Source organism: Miniopterus schreibersii (assembly GCF_964146895.1).
Source record: "Miniopterus schreibersii genome assembly, chromosome: 11".
In the NCBI taxonomy this organism is placed as follows: domain Eukaryota; kingdom Metazoa; phylum Chordata; class Mammalia; order Chiroptera; family Miniopteridae; genus Miniopterus; species Miniopterus schreibersii.
The window spans coordinates 52,320,191-52,336,578 of NC_138111.1; the positions used below are offsets into that span (position 1 = coordinate 52,320,191).

The 16,388-nt window shown below is 36.1% G+C and overlaps 1 protein-coding gene across 2 annotated transcripts in view; it reads left to right on the forward strand.

Moving 5' to 3' along the window:
- Window positions 1-16,388, forward strand: part of CCDC171 (coiled-coil domain containing 171) — a 237,488-nt gene that overhangs the window by 22,622 nt on the left and 198,478 nt on the right. Inside the window, exons 6-7 of one of the 2 annotated variants that reach the window (XM_081151147.1) lie at window positions 3,176-3,366; window positions 5,658-5,789. In XM_081151147.1, the coding sequence (XP_081007273.1) occupies window positions 3,176-3,366; window positions 5,658-5,789 (323 nt within the window). The remainder of the gene's footprint in view (window positions 1-3,175; window positions 3,367-5,657; window positions 5,790-16,388) is intronic. The other variant, XM_081151148.1, reaches the window with a different exon arrangement.

The window sequence follows — 16,388 nt, forward strand, 5'->3', positions numbered from 1 at the left end:
GTCATTGATCGGCTGCCTCCTGCAGGCCCCCTACTGGGGATCAAGCCACAGCCAGGCATGTGCCCTAACTGGGAGTTGAACCCTGATCTCCTGGTTCATGGGTCGATGCTCAACCACTAAGCACACCAGCCAGGCAATATCCTGATTTTTAATAGCAAGGGTGAATTTTGCCCTTTTTTTACTTTAGTATGTACTCTTGTATCTGGCTTCTTTCCTTCAACATTGTCAAGTTTGTAAGTTCACCCATACGTTTTATGAACTTCATGTTGATGGTTAGTATTATATTGTGTGCATATGCCACAGTTATTATGCATTCACTATTTGGGTTGTGTCTGGGTTTTGGTTATGAAGAATAATGTTGCTTCCCTGGCTGGTGTTGTTTAGTGGTTAGAACATTGGCCCACACACCAAATGGTTGCAGGCTCGATGCCTGGCCTGTTCAGGGCGTGTGTGGGAGGCAACCAATTGCTGTGTCTCTCTCACAGTGATGTTTCTCTCTCCCCCTCTTCCTTCTTCTCTCTCTAAAAATCAATAAAAGTATTTAAAAACAGAATGTTGCTATGAATAGTTTTGTATACAGCAGGTTTTAATTAAGAGAACACTGAACATGAATTCAGAAGATTTAGGTTTGAATCTGGTTCTACAACTTATTTACTGATATTTGAACCTAGGTTTTTTTGTGTTTTTTTTTAATATGTTTTTATTGATTTCAGAGAGAGAAGATGGGAGGAGAGAGATGGAAACATTGATGAGACAGAAACATCCATTACTTGGCTGCCTCCTGCATGCCCCCTACTGGGGATGGAGCCTGCAACCCAGGCATGTGCCCTGACCGAGAATTGAACCGGTGACCTCTTGGTGCATGGGTTGGCACTCAACCACTGAGCTTTATGGGCCAGGCTGAACCTAGGTTGTTTTAAGGATGAAATTAGAAAATGAAAGTGCTTTGTTAATTGCATAGAACTAAACAAATGTTAAGTTATAAATATTGCAAAGTTATGTACCCTAGTCTTGGCCAGCTGTTTTGGGTTATTGCCATTGGTCAGAAGTGTTTTTGATCACTTCTGGCATTTAATAACTATACCACTTAGGAATAAAAGGATTGCAAGGCACTAGATATACAAGTTAATGGATTTAATTTAATTATGAGGATATGGAAGTCCAGGGAAGACGGGAAGTTACTTGCCCAAAGTCAAATAATTTCAACAGACATGTTACAGAGGAAATGGAGGAAAGGCCATTAATCACATGAAAAATGCTTAACCTTACTTGTCATTAGGGAAATGCAAATTAAAAACCACTGTGACGGTAACTGCATGCCCATCAATACTGAATGCTAGTGAGGATGTAGAACAACTGGAACTTTTATAGTTCATGGGAGAGTAAAGTGGTATGACTACTTTGGACAAAACCCGGCAGTTTCTTTTAATATAATCATCTTTATCCTGTGACCCAGTAGTTACACTCTTTGGTATTTCTCCCTGGGAAACATTTGACTTGTACACCAATGTTTATAGCAGCTCCTTTATGACAGCCAAAAATTGGAAAAAACAAACAAATCCTAAATGTCCATTGATAAGAGAATGAAGAAATAATTTGTGTTATATTCATACAATGAAATACTACTAAGCAATAAAAATGAACCAACTACTGATATATGCAATAACATGAGTGAATTTCAAAACTGTTATGCTGAGTGAAGTTTATACACAAGAGAACGTCCTATATGACTCCGTTTATATGAAGTTTTGGGACAGAGATAACTAATGGTTGGTGAAAAAGAAATCAGAACAGTCTTTGCCTCTGGGGTGGTTTCAGAGTAGGGATTGACTGGGAAAAGGTATGAGGAAACTTTTTGAGTTAAAGAAAATGTTCTATATTTTTCTATATTTTGGTAGGGGTCTAGGTTCTAGGAGTGTAGGCATTTATCAAATCTCTTTGAATGGTATACTTCAGCGTTGTGCATTTCACTCTATGTAAATTTTACCTTCAAAAGAGTGAAACTATATTGAATTCTAGTTAATGATGTGAATGCTGAATTATTTAGGAGTTAAATATGCTTATATATGCGACTTGCTTTGCAATGCATAAAAAAGTATTGTGGTCTGATGGATGGATAAACAAATGGATGAATGTGCGATAAAACAAATATAGCAAAATGTTAACAATCATGGAGTCTAGGCAGTTTTATGGGTATTTACTGTACAAGGAATGAAAAGAAAAGGAAAGAAAAAGTGGCCACATACGGAGGGACAGAAATCAAAATGACCTCAAACGTCTTACCTGCAATGCAGGCTGCTAGACCATGGGATAATGTCTTGTAGTGAGAGGAACTACAAGGGACGGAGACTTTTTGTACCACTTACACCTTTGAATTTTGAACCTTTGGAATATATGATCCATTCAAAATACAAATAGAATTTAAAAACAATACTACTAACTGTGGTGCTATTTTTTGTTTTACAAGTGTGTTTTACATATTTCCTCGTTTGATCGTCACAAAATTTTAACTAGGAGGTATTTAATTCCGAGAGTCAAAGAGGTTTAATCAGGTGATAGGTGATGGAGCCAGACCTGGAAGCCTTTCATTATTTCTTTTCTACATGCTGAAACATAGCAGCAACCCTAGTGGAGAGATGTTGGCTATTGTCAATGTAATATAGGATGAGAGGGGATTGAGCCTAATTTTGGGAGAGTACGTACCATAGTTCTAAGGGTTGTAACAGTGGTTTCCAACTTCAATTTTGTGTAAGATGTGTTACAACTAATTAGTTGCCAATAATCAAGTGTCACAATTTGTAACTATAAAGTCTTTTAAAAAGAGTGGCCCTGTATATCACAGTCTTTTTTAAAAAAACATTTATTTTCTTGAATAGGAGAAAGAGTGACATTTGGTGCTAGAGGTGCACCTAAACATGGGCATGTCTCTGGGAATATGTCATATAATTTCATGGCAAAACCACCTTTATCTGGAGGGGAAAAGAGATAAAAATATGGTAGAATCCTGGTTCTGGGACAGTGAGCTTTTCAAGAGTTTACCGGTGTGAAATGGTTAACAGGTTTTGTCCTAAGATCATGCTGCGAATGAAATCAGCTCCAAGACCTAGGTTTTTGAACTCTAGGGATTTAATTTATGGTTGTAAATATACCTGTTATTCTCTTATATTTTTAATAGCTCAGAATACAGAACTTCAAGGAAGGACAAATGAGATTGAGAAAGCATTTCAGATTTCCCAGCAGAAGTGGAAAGAAGAATGCAGAAGATTTGAATGTGATCTGGAGGAAAGAGACAATATAATTCAAAATTGCAATCAAGAATATGATTTACTTATGAAAGAAAAAAGCAAACTAGAGAAAACTCTACAGGTAAAATATTTTTGCAAAGAAATTTTGCTATCTATAATATTCATTAAGATGTGTTATACATTATTTGAAGTTGTCCTTGGAAAGAAAAAAACTACCAGAAAGCAAAAAAATCTGATTTCCTTCTGCCCTCCCTCCCTCCTTTCGTTGTTAGAGTAATTTTTGCAGGTCTTTCTTGTAATATGCTTTAGAATACATGAATATGTATTCTACATACTGTTTCTTTTGTGAAAAACAGTTTGAAATCTCTGATCAAAATTAAAAAAATAAACACATGGACATTTTGTAAGAATATAAGAACCTATAGCCCTTTTGGTTCTATAGCATGAAAATTTTGAATTTTAGAAATGTAGGCCCTAGATTTGGTCTGAATATACAATAAATATAGAAAAACCATTTATGTATCTGATATATGCTTATTATCTATATAGAGCTCATGCTATATAGATATGCTATTTAAACAATTTGATGACCTTTTACTAAAATTATTGTGAGGTATTTATTCTCCCTCCCCCCCAACTTTTTTTTCCTTTTTACTCTCTGAAGTAAAATTATGGTTTAAGGTTGAGATTGCCAGCCTCTTAGAAGATAGATTTTGAATTGTCTATACTGTATTTGTCATATTTTTGAAGTAGCAGTTTAAGTTAAAAAAAACATTATAAAAATGCTTTACATTTACCACTGGTGTAAATGGCTTTTCTGGAAATAAATCTTCACTAAAATAATTTTACAAAAGCATTTACTAAATATAAAAGTTTCAACTCAAACATTCCCAGACATTGTCAGCAGATCTATTTTTGTTTTCTTTTACAGCAGCACTCATAATTTGTTTCCTGTTTATTACTAGAATGGTGCCTGGCTTCTATAAGGGCTCCATTCATATTTGTATAGGGGAAGTTTAGGTGTCAGCTAGAACCACAAGTCCCTGGGTGGCCCTAAAAAACCTGCTCCATGTAAAATGTCTTGGAGCTATGGGGAAAGAAGGGTAACGGTGGCAGCATTCCTTACAATCAGCCTGCACCTCAGGTTGCAAGATCTTGATGTGATCTTGATCAGCTGCTTAATAGGAGAACTCTGCTTTGATTTTACCTCATTGGCTTTGAACTGATCTTCACAGAGACCCTTGGGGAATTTGGGATTGAGTAGGAGTCACTGTTTAGCCCTGAGGGAAGAGGACTCCAGACTCCTTTGATGGCTTTCTATTAGGGAAAGTTATAAGGGCAATCTTTATTGTGCAGCTCCATTCTATTGTTAGATGGACACAGGAGGCTCTCCTTCTGTCTCATAAACCACAGAATCTTTCTTCTTGTGTTGATGGGGACTGAATTTTGAACCCTATAGGTGAAAAAAGTTTGGCTTCTCTAGAAACCTGCATTTTATATTTTTAAGTTTTTTGAACCATCTTAGATGTAGCAAATGTAGTACAACTATAGGAAAACCCAAAAAGAAAAGCCTCTTGCCAACATTGTTTATCTGTAGAACTAGAAAGTAGTGACAGTCCAGACTTAAAACACACACACACACACACACACACACACACACACACACACACATACATATATATATATATTTAAATATGTTTTTATTGATTTTACAGAGGGGAAGAGAGAGGGAGGGAGAGAGAAACATCAATGACTGCCTCTTGCATGCCTCCTACTGGGGATCAAGCCCACAACCTGGGCATGTGTCCTCACTGGGAATTGAACCAGTGACCTCTTGGTTCTTGGGACACTCAACCAACTGAGACATGGGCCAGGGCTAAAAACATATTTTTTGATTTTTAAAATTCTTGGTACTCTAGAATTTCCTTATCCTGGTTTGTTGCACAAAACTCCTTCCTTCTCCCCTTTTGGAAATACGATGTTTTCTGTTAGGTTTATATATACATTATTAGGTAATCCAAATAGTTTGTTCATAGGTAATTAGAGATTTTCATATTATCTACTTTACACATAGATTTACATATAAATTACATAAAATCTATATATTTTCTTTTTGTCTCTTTATCATAATGCATTTTGTTAAAACCTCTGAAGTTAAAATTTTTAGAAAAATTGGTTTAAGTATATATATACATATAAAATGTTGCTTAAATTAAATAGGTAAGCATAGCTTCTTATTCAGATCTATATTCTGATCAAAATATAATAGTTCTAGTAATGATATTAGCATAAATTATAATGAGTTTTAACAAGATAGGTAAGGAGAGTCCTTTGTATATTTAAATTAGGGATGAAGGAAGAAAGCTAACTTTTATTGATCTAATAGTAAAGCAAGATTTTATTCGTATAAAGGAAGCATTGGAGAAACATCAGCAGGAGAAGAATGAAATGGATTCTCAGATCAGGGAGACAGCATTGGAGGAGTTTAGATTACAAGCAGAACAATGGGAAGCAGAAAGAAGAGAGTTACAATTTATAGTACAGGTATTTAAAAAATAATAATACAGTTCCTTAAATATGTCTTGTTAATGCTTATGATATTGAATTTACATTAGTGCATTAATTGGCTTGCTCAAAGGGAAAATAATTCCTAGTCTTTGACCTCTGAAAGGTCATCTTTCATTTGTAGTTACATGACAATATATGCAGCTGTTACCAACAGATATCATTAGAGTTGGATGACTTCCATTGCATTATGTGATTTTGAGAGGGACATCTATATACATTTGTTTTTGTTTTGTTAATCTTCACCCAAGGCTATTTTTTCCATTGATTTTTAGAGAGAATGGAAAGGAGGGAGGGAGGAAAAGAGGGAGAGAGAGAGAAAAAAAACCACTGATGCGAGAGAGACACATTGATTGGTTGCCTCCCACATGTGCCCCTACTGTGGCCGGGAGTCAAACCTGCAACCTAGGTATGTGCCCTGACCAGGGTTTGAACCTGCAATGGGTGGCTCCAATGACTGAGCCACCCATCCAGGGCTACATTTGGCATTTTATTTTTCCAATTTAACATGTGAGACTGTTAGGAGTCTTTAATAGCATAAAGAGATAGAATGGTATCTAACCACTATGCAGTATACCTGAGACTAATACAAAATAATATTGACTGTAAACTGTAACTGAAAAATAAAATTAAAATGTTGCAGTTTTGGGGTAAAAAGAAATAGAATGGATTTTGGATATTAATGGATGTGTACAAATATTATAGTATTGTGGTTTTTGAACTATTTTAAGTAATGTAGTGCAGATTATTAATCATCTTCTATTAACCTCTCCCCCTGCAACACACAGAATCCCCAAGGCTTCTTGTTTGAAAATCACTGATTACATCTAACCCCCTTTATAGATGAGCAGAAGGAGATTTATGACCGAGTGATTAATGTGAGATCACAAACTGAATGATTAATGTGAGAAAAGACTACAAGTCTCCAGATTCTCACTCCAGTGTACTTTGCATTTTTTCTGGAGATTATATGTAAGTTATTTTGAAGGAGAGATAGGACAAATTCAAACTGTGAATTCAATAACCAACTAACTTAAAATTTCAAATAAATTTCCATCATTCCTCTATTACATATTTTGTGATGACAAACACTTTTTCTACACAAAATGGCAAATTGAGTTAGTCTTTATATAGATGTCAGAGATATACATTCTTAAATTTTGGAGTAACTTTGTGTTTGAAACAACTTTTCAAGACAAAGGCAGCCAGAGAATAGGAGGCACCTTATTTCTTTAAGAGTGAAAGCTGGAAGTAAACAGTAGAAATACTCAATTTGTTGTATATATAAGTATTCAAAATACTAACAAAACCACAGTTTTTCCAACCCTTTGGTCATTGGGCAATGCTTTTCTTCCCAGTCACATCTTCTGTAGAATATGGAAAGACATAGCAATTACTCTTTAGACCTCTTGGTTTTCTTAGTGTCTGTGTGGGTACTGAGGATATCAATTTGTTTATGATATGATATGATTATGATGTGATTTTATTTTTCAACATGGAGAGACATGTAAAGAGAGAAAATATATTGTAATATCATAAAATTTTGAATAAAATATTATGGGACCATAAAAGAAGAATTGATTAACTGCCTGGGAGATAGGGGAACTCATCACAGAGCCGAAGGCATTTGAGCTGCTGTTGATAATTATATTAAAGGCTACCTGGAACAAACAAGCAAACATAAGTAAATGAAAATAACCTCTTCATTTCTAAACACTCAGAAATCTTCAGTGCTACCAATCAGAAGCCTGAAACTTGTAAAATATGATTCAGAGAATTGTATTTAATTGTGTGGATGATGTCTGAAGCATGATCCAAAAGAGGCCATTTGTATGGAAAAGCCACTGAAAATGGCTTGGGTAGGCCTGAAAGTTGGCTAGGGCAGGGTCTCAGGGAATCATCAGGGCTGGATAAACAGTGTTAGCCAGATTGGTGGAGACTCAGATATGGTACAGCCATTCTACTTCTGGGGGAAGGGCTCAGCAAAGGAACAATAGCCTCAGCCAGCACTTCTGTTCAGCTAGATTTCAGGCGGTTCTGAATGATGGTGGTTCTATAATTTAGTTGTAATTTTTATGTGGTTGTGGGAGGTCTCCATCTGGATCATACAAGGGAGCTCCCATAAAACTCAGTTGAGAGGAGATCCAAGATGGCAGTGGATTGAGTGGAAGCTACACTGACACTCTCCCAGGATGAAACTGGAAGTACAACTAAAATGCAGAAAAACCACCCTGAATAATCGACTGCAACTGAAGACTAGCTGGGGGGCACCCTCATAACCAAGGACAAAAGTGGAGATCTTCATAGAGACTGGTAGGAAGTGCAGAGGTGAGAGGGCTGGCTGGGCTCCCACAGGCAGCAGCTGAAGGTCTGGAGTATATCAGCTGTTGGAAGTTCCCACTGAGAATTCTGGGGTCTCAACCCCAAGCTGGGCTCCCCAGCTCAGAACACCAGAACTGAGGAAGGTACCCACATAACATCTGGCTGTGAAAAGCAGTGGGGTTTCTGTCTGCCAGAGAGAGAGGGCTGGCACTGCAGGCACCCTCTTAAAGGGCCAATGCACAAAGTTCTGTGTGCAGCCACTCACCTTGGGCTCTGGCAGAAGCGGAGTGGACTCGAGCACAGTGAGGAGAATCCAGGGGGCTGGCTGGGGGGATAGATCTTAGAGGGCACCCATCTGCTGAGTCATTCCCCCATACGGCAGAAGACATCTTTCTCAGGCAGACATTTACCTTCCAACCAGCTTTTGCCTTTGGGGGAAGCAATTGGCCCACCCTGCTGGAAAACCTCTGACCCCACCCTGTGGAGTTTCTACAGCCTGAGAGGCTCCTTAAGAGACTGATAACAATCAGCTGCCCCACCCTGTGGAGTTTCTTCAGCCTGAGGCTCATTAAGAGACTGGAGTCTTTGCCTGATTTCCTTCTGGACCCAGGGCTTGGAAAATCAGACCTTGGTCCACATCTTGGTCCTGTCCAAACACACTCAGACCCAGCAGAGGAAAACAGAAGCTGTGGAAAACTTCAAACAGAGTACTCAAGGCCGGTCACAAACAGTGTCTGACTTTGGCCTGCACCAGAGGCCATCCAAAAAACTGGGAGTCTTAGCAGATCTACATAATACATAGAAACAAATCCAAACAGGCAGCTAGAATGGGGAGACAAAAAAACAAGCCCCAAATGAATGAACAAAAGAATTCTCCAGAAGAAGAGATAAATGAAAGGGAGGTAAGCAATCTATCAGATATAGAGTTCAGAATACTGATCATAAGAATGCTCAACAGCATGAGAAAAGAAATGGAAACTATGAAGGAAATTAAGAATGATATAGTAAAAATTAAACATTGGAAGGAATAAACAGCAGATTCGGGAAAGCTGAGGATCAGATCAGTGAATTAGAAGACAGGGTAGAAAAAAATCAGAGATCCAAAAAGAAAAAACAAAAAACGAGGACAGTTGAAGGGAGCTGTGGGACAACATGAAATGTAACAATATTTGTATCATAGGAGTGTCAGAGGAGGTCAAAAGCAAGCAAGGGTTAGAGAACCTGTTTGAAGAAATAATGGCAGAAAACTTCCCTAACCTGGTGAAGGAAAAAGTCACACAAGTTCAGGAGGCACAGAGTGTCCCAAGCAAGAAGAACCCAAAGAGGCCCATGCCCAGACACATCATAATTGAAATGCCAAAAATTCAAAACAAAGAGAATCTTTTTTTTTTTTTTTTTTAAATATATCTTTATTGATTTTAGAGAGAGGAAGGGAGAGGGAGAGACAGAGATAGAAACATCAATGATGAGAGAGTCATTGATCGAGCCCGCAACCTGGGCATGTGCCCCGACCAGGAATCGAACCCTGATCGCCTGGACCCCAGGTTGATGCTCAGCCGCTGAGCCACACCCGGCTGGACCAAAGAGAGAATCTTAAAGGCAGCAAGAGAAAAGCAAGCTGTTACCTACAAAGGAGCTCCCAGAAGACTGTCAGTTGATTTTTCATCAGAAACTCTACAGGCCAGACAGGAATGGCATGAAGTAGTCAAGGTTATGCAAAACAAGGATATGAAACCAAGAGTACTCTATCCAGCAAAGCTATCATTCAAAATAGATGGTGAAATAAAGAGCTTTCTAGACAAAAAAAAAAGGCTAAAGGAATTTATCCTTTATGTTAAAGGGACTGCTGTAGTAAGAAGTTGAAATAGAGAGAATGAGAAATGTAGGCATAAAGACATAAAATGTCAATAGATAAGTACCTATCACTAATAACCTTAAACATAAATGGATTAAATGTCTCAATTAAAAGACATAGGGTAGCTGAATGGATAATAAAAAAAGACCTAAATACATGCTGTCTACAAGAGACCCACCTCAGAACAAAAGACTCACAGGCTGGGGGAAAACAACAACAAAACAAACTTCTGGAGGACTTTACAGGAGATCAACAGCAATACAGTCATAGTAGGGGACTTTAACACCCCACTGACTTTACTGGATAGATCTTCCAGATAAAAAATCAACAAGGAAACAGTGACTCTAATTGACACACTAGATCAGATGGATTTAATTGACATATACAGAACATTTCACTCCAAAACTGCAGAATAGGCATTCTCAAGTGCACATAGGACATTCTCAAAGATAGACCACATTTTAGGACACAAAACAAGTCTCTACAAGTTCAAGAAGATTGAAATCATATCAAGCATCTTCTCGGACATCTACACCATGGAATACTATGCAACTATAAAAACAAAGGCTCCCTTACCCTTTGAGACAGCGTGGTGGGACCTGGAGAGTATTATGCTAAGCGAAATAAGCCAGTTAGGGAAAGACAAGTGTCACATGATCTTACTCATATGTGGAATCTAATGAACAAAATAAAACAATAAACAAAATAGATCCACAGACATAGAAGCATGGAACAGACTGACAAATCTCAGAGGGAAGGTGGGAGTGGGTGGGGAGAGATTAACATAAGAATTTACATGCATATATGCATAACCTATGGACACAGACAATAGTCAGGTGAAGGCCTGTGGGGAGGGAATCAGTGGGGGGAAAAAGGAGGATATTTGTAATACTTTCAACAATAAAAGTAAATTTAAAAAAAGGAAAAAGACTGTCAGCTGATTTCTCAACAGAAATTTTGCAGGCCAGAAGGGATTAGCATGAAATAGTCAAAGTAATGAAAAGAAAGGACCTACAACCAAGATTGCTCTACCCAGCAAAGCTATCATTTAGAGTCGAAGCACAGATAAAGAGCTTCCCGGACAAGAAGAAGCTAAAGGGAGTCATCACCACCAAACTAGTATTCTATGGAATGTTAATGGGTTTTCTTTAAGAAGAAGAGGGCCAACGCTCTAGCCACGGAGCTGCACCAGCCAAGGCTATGTCTTATCCTTTCTATAGTAACAAGAAAACTGCTTTCCTTTTATATGGCAAGTGTAAGAAACTATACATAAAAGTTTTGTTTTAAAAAAGGAAAAGATTGCACCAGGCGGGGCGTGGCTCAGCGGTTGAGCGTTGACCTAGGATCCAGATGATCTGGATTCGATTCCTGGTCAGGGCACATGCCCGGTTTCGGGCTTGATCAATGACTCTCTCCTCATTGATGTTTCTCTCTCTCTCTCTCCCGCTCCTTTCCTCTTTCTGAAATCAATAAAGATATATTTAAAAAAAAAAAAAGGAAAAGATTGAAATTCTCTTCTCTCTTGGTTGCTGCTGGGTAGAGGTCTCCATCTGTTAATTAGGTGTTAGCATTATATAGTGTTCTCTTTATGTAGCTCTCTAAGGGAATTCAGTTTTTAAAATAAGTTTTAAACAACCTTCTAATTGAAATCCCATCTTTAACAGGAAACTGGTGTAATATTTCTCTCATTTGAGCTTTATTATTTAGACCCACAAAGGAAAATCTTCATTTTATGCTATGTTCCCTTCTTTTCCAATATTGAAGCACTCAGTAGAGATGTACATCTCTGGAATATTAATGGGAGTTCTTAGTGGAGTTACCTCAAAACTTATCCCATTTAAGATAGTATTTCTCATTTGTTTAAACATATTACCTTTTTTGATAAACAAAAATTCCCTGTCTTTCTTTAAGCATTTCAAAAAAAATCAAAGCCGTGGTAATTTTAGAACAAAGTATTTATGTTGATCTTGAAAAAATATGTGTATATATTGTTTTTATTTTTCTCTATTTACATTTTTATTGAAAATGAACATTTGTTTTTTTAAATTTATTTTTGTTTCTGCAATAGCAATAGCAATAGCAATGTGAACTTAAAAAAATTAAAAAAAAAAATTTAGATATAGTCAATATACGTCATATTCATTTCAGGTGTACAGCATAGTGATTCAATAGTTGTATATATTGTGAAATTGTTACCACAATAAGTCTAGTTAACGCCTGTCACCATACATAATTACAGAATTTTTTCTTGTGATGAGAACTTAGAGTCTATTCTCTTAGCATCTTTCAAACATGTAGCACATTATTTTCAACTATAGTCGCCATGCTGTACCTTACATCCTCATGACTTATTAAAAATTTTTTTAAACTTATGTTTCAATCACAGTTTGCATTCAACACTATTCTGTGTTAGTTTCAGATGTGCAGTATAGTGGCCAATCGCAATGTGAACTTTGAGGATGCCTATTTGCCATGAGCTTTTCTGTTGTAGACAGTGTGGGACATGCAGTGGTAAAACTTTGTTTTTAAACTACCATGGTCCCTCCTTTATCATTTTTTCCAGCTTATTTCAATGTATAATTGATCAGCAGGATTGCAAACATTTACAAGATTAATGTATACTGTTTTTTGTTATTTATTTCATTTCCAGAATTCTATAACTCAACCAGGGAATAAAATGATCATTTCCGCACTCATTTGTTTATGTATCAGTGATTAAGGAGTGGGAGAGTTTGTGATGGCAAACAGTGTGGGAGATGTAGATTGAAAATCATACCATAAACTAATGAAAGAGGAGGAAGAGTGGGAAGGCATCCGATCAGGCTGAGGCATCAGTAGGCTGTATGATAAGACAGCTTATTGGGGTGCAACATGTCAAAGATTGACCCGGTAAGCACAGCTGTGACCTAGGGATAGCTTGGAGGAAGTTAGATGAAAAGGAAATGTTTAAGGAGTTTACCTTAAATGCTCTAGGGCAACAAAGAATATTTCTTTGCAGTTTCCTGAGAAACTGCCCACTGGTGCCCTGTATAAGCAAATGGCATAGAAAAATGGCACCGGTATTGCCTGTTTTTTCCAGACAGGAAATAGCTTAATATTCAGTTTATAAAGTTACTATATATTGTGCTCATGGTAAAAAATGCCCCTAGTTTAGGGAAATTTAAAAGTAGAAAGTGAAGGTCTTGCTCCCTCCCCCTTCAATCCCACTCCTCATCTAAGGATATATAAACATATATTATTGTATTTACATAAATGAAATTACATGTCTCAATAATACTTGGTGTCCGTCTTTTGATGTTCTTACATTATTCTTGTGTTTGCACGATATTCTGTCATGTGGAATTTCCTAATATATTTAAGGAATTTCTTATTGATGGAATTTTATTTTCTTTCAAATTTTTTGCTCTAATTACAAATGATTCACTAATGTTCTTGTTTATATCTTTGAGCTGTAGTAGAAGTGGTTCAGCTGTGTTCATGCCTAGAAGTACTGCTGGGTCTGCAAGCTTATGGATTAATGATAGTGACAGGTACACAAAGTTAGTTCCAGTTTCTACTTTACAGCAGCAGACACTTTTTGATTGTAGAACTGCGTTGGCTGTGGGGATTGAGAGCAGAAGCTTGTTCCGGCTCTTTCATGGTATAACCATGTGCTGGGTTATAACTAGGTGTGTTGATACATTTCATAAGCTAGGAAGAAGTACTTTTGCTCTGATACGTTTCTAACCCTGCTTCTGTAATTCTTCAGAGCTGAAACCATATTTTGGAGTCTGAGAGATGTTTATATGAGTACATATGAAGAATCATACTTTGGGGCTATGTTTCTGGAGGATGTGGAAAGAAAAATTTATTTTCCAGCAGCACAATGTGGTTTCCTGTAATGTTAAATGTCCGTTCAAACACAAGCTTCATTTTAAAATATTTTAAGTTCAACACCTCCCTCTAGTGGAAAAAAGAAAAACTCCCTCAATTTCCAATGTCCTTAATATGATTTTGTTACACACACACACACACACACACACACACACACACACACACACAGAGTTTTTCACTGTAAGGATCCAGGTAGCTTTTGTTTGGGTTAGATGATAAATTCTTTGACAAAATTGGAAAAATTTTCTTGGAAGGAGGCAAATTAATTTTGTAAAACCGCATGAGGTATTTTATGGTTGTATGATTCTTTTTGAATTTTCTTGTATGTTATAATGCACCCATTGTACTGGATTGTACTGATGAAAGCAGACACTTAAAACAAATACTTGAACATATAAAAAATTACAGGGATTAACGTAACCAATATCCAGTATGTCCAACTAATTCCATTAATATAGCCAATATGTACCGTCTAGATAATGTATTTGCCATATTTGCTTCAGAAATAAAAACAAACAGTGAAGTGTTAGATCACTGAAGACTGACGATTCTGTCACTTCACCCTCTCACCACCACCTCACCCCTAAAAGATGAGCATCATTTCGAAATTGGTGTTCAATTTTCTGTCTTTGTATATTGATAGTATATCATATTATTTTATCATTTCGTTTGTTTAAAAAATATACATAGAATATCATACAATATGCATTTTTGTCCAGCTTGTTTTTTTTACTTGTTTTGTTGAGATTCATCCAAGTTAACAAAGTATCTCTGGTTCATTCAATTTCTGTATAGTATTTTATCCTATGCTTATATCATAATTAATTTATCCATTACTTAATTGATTGAGATTTAAGTTCTTTCCAAGTTTTAATTGTTACAAAATGTGCTTCTGTGAGCATCATATACTTTTATTCATGTGGGTATGTATTTAGTACATATGCAATTATTAGAAGGTAAAATATATGCCAAATTGTTCCCCAAAATGGTTGTACCAACATGAGAGAAGAGTTTATTTTCTCTCACAGTCTCTTGAACACTTGGTATTTTTCAGATTTAATTTTTTTGCAGTAGGATGTGTATGAAATGATATCTCATTCTTGTTTAAATTTCTATTTCCCTGACATTGAGCATGTTATGTTTTTTGGCCTTTATGTTTCTTCTTTTGTGAACTGCCAGTTTATGTTTTTTCTTTTTTTCATTAATATAATTTATATATATATTTAATAATTTATAGGAGCTTTTTATACATTTGGTTACTAATCCTTAGTTATTAATATCCCTATCGCAAACATCTTTTTTCTCTTTGTGGAGACAATTTACATTGTGTTTGATGTACAATTTGAAATTTTTAATGTAGTTGAACTTATCAGTCTTCCTTGATAGTGTTTTTTATGGTTTATGTAACCTAAAGTCATAAAGACAATATGTATTTTTTCAATATGTAGTATGAATTTTTTTTCCAAATGGATAATCAAATGTTTCTGTACCAATCATTCAATTGTCTATTCTGTTAGTACTTAATGATTGATAATGTTGTCTGTTTCACATACCAATTTCCTTTATATCTAAGCCTTGGTTCCTGGGAGCTCTGTTCTGTTCCACTTATATATCTATTTATGAATCAATAATACATTTATTTATCATGGATTTACAGTCAGTCTTGATCTCTAGTAGGTCAAGTTCCCCTCTCCTTACTCTTAATATTTTTTGGGAGAAGGAGAGCTATTCTGAGCCTTTTTCTGTTTATGTGAGTTTGAGGATTGGCATCTTGTGTTCCACCAAAAAACCTTGTTGTAACTTTGGTTGGAAATGGATTAGATTGATAGATCTTTTTGGCAATGAGTTGATATTCTTGTAGTGCTTATTCTATTATTCTATTCTTTTATATTTTTGCTCTTATTTTCTGGAGGTATTTCCTCAATTTTATATTGTAATGTTTGTATTGAATTTTCATTTCTGCTTTTGGGTTTTTAAATTCCTAGAGTTCATTGTTTTTTGACTACTTTTTTATAGTAAACTCTTCTTGTCTCATGTTTGTCATACCTTATTTTAATTTTCTGTGGATGTAAGTCATACTTGTATTGAGGGTGTTTTCTTTCTTCCTCCCTTGATTGTCTTTATTTATTTTGGATCATAATTTTTATTTTTGGTGTTAAGAAGTTCAGGCATATAGTGAAGATAATTAAAACAACAGAAGTCGAAATTTCCCTGATAATGTAAATTTTATCTTCAGATGTATGTTTTTTACATAAAAAAAACTTGACAGGCTTGAGATCTTTAAGTAAAATAGAAAAATAACACCAAGTCACTTTTTTTGAAATTGCTTTTAGAAAACATTGCTTTGTTTTATTAATTTTTAAAAAAATATATCTTTATTGATTTCAGAGAGAGGAAAGGAGAAGGAGAGAGAGAGATAGACACATCAATGATGAGAGAGTCATTGATCGAGCCCACAACCTGGGCATGTGCCCTGATCTGGAATCGAACCCTGATCGCCTGGATCCTAGGTCTACACTCAACTGCTG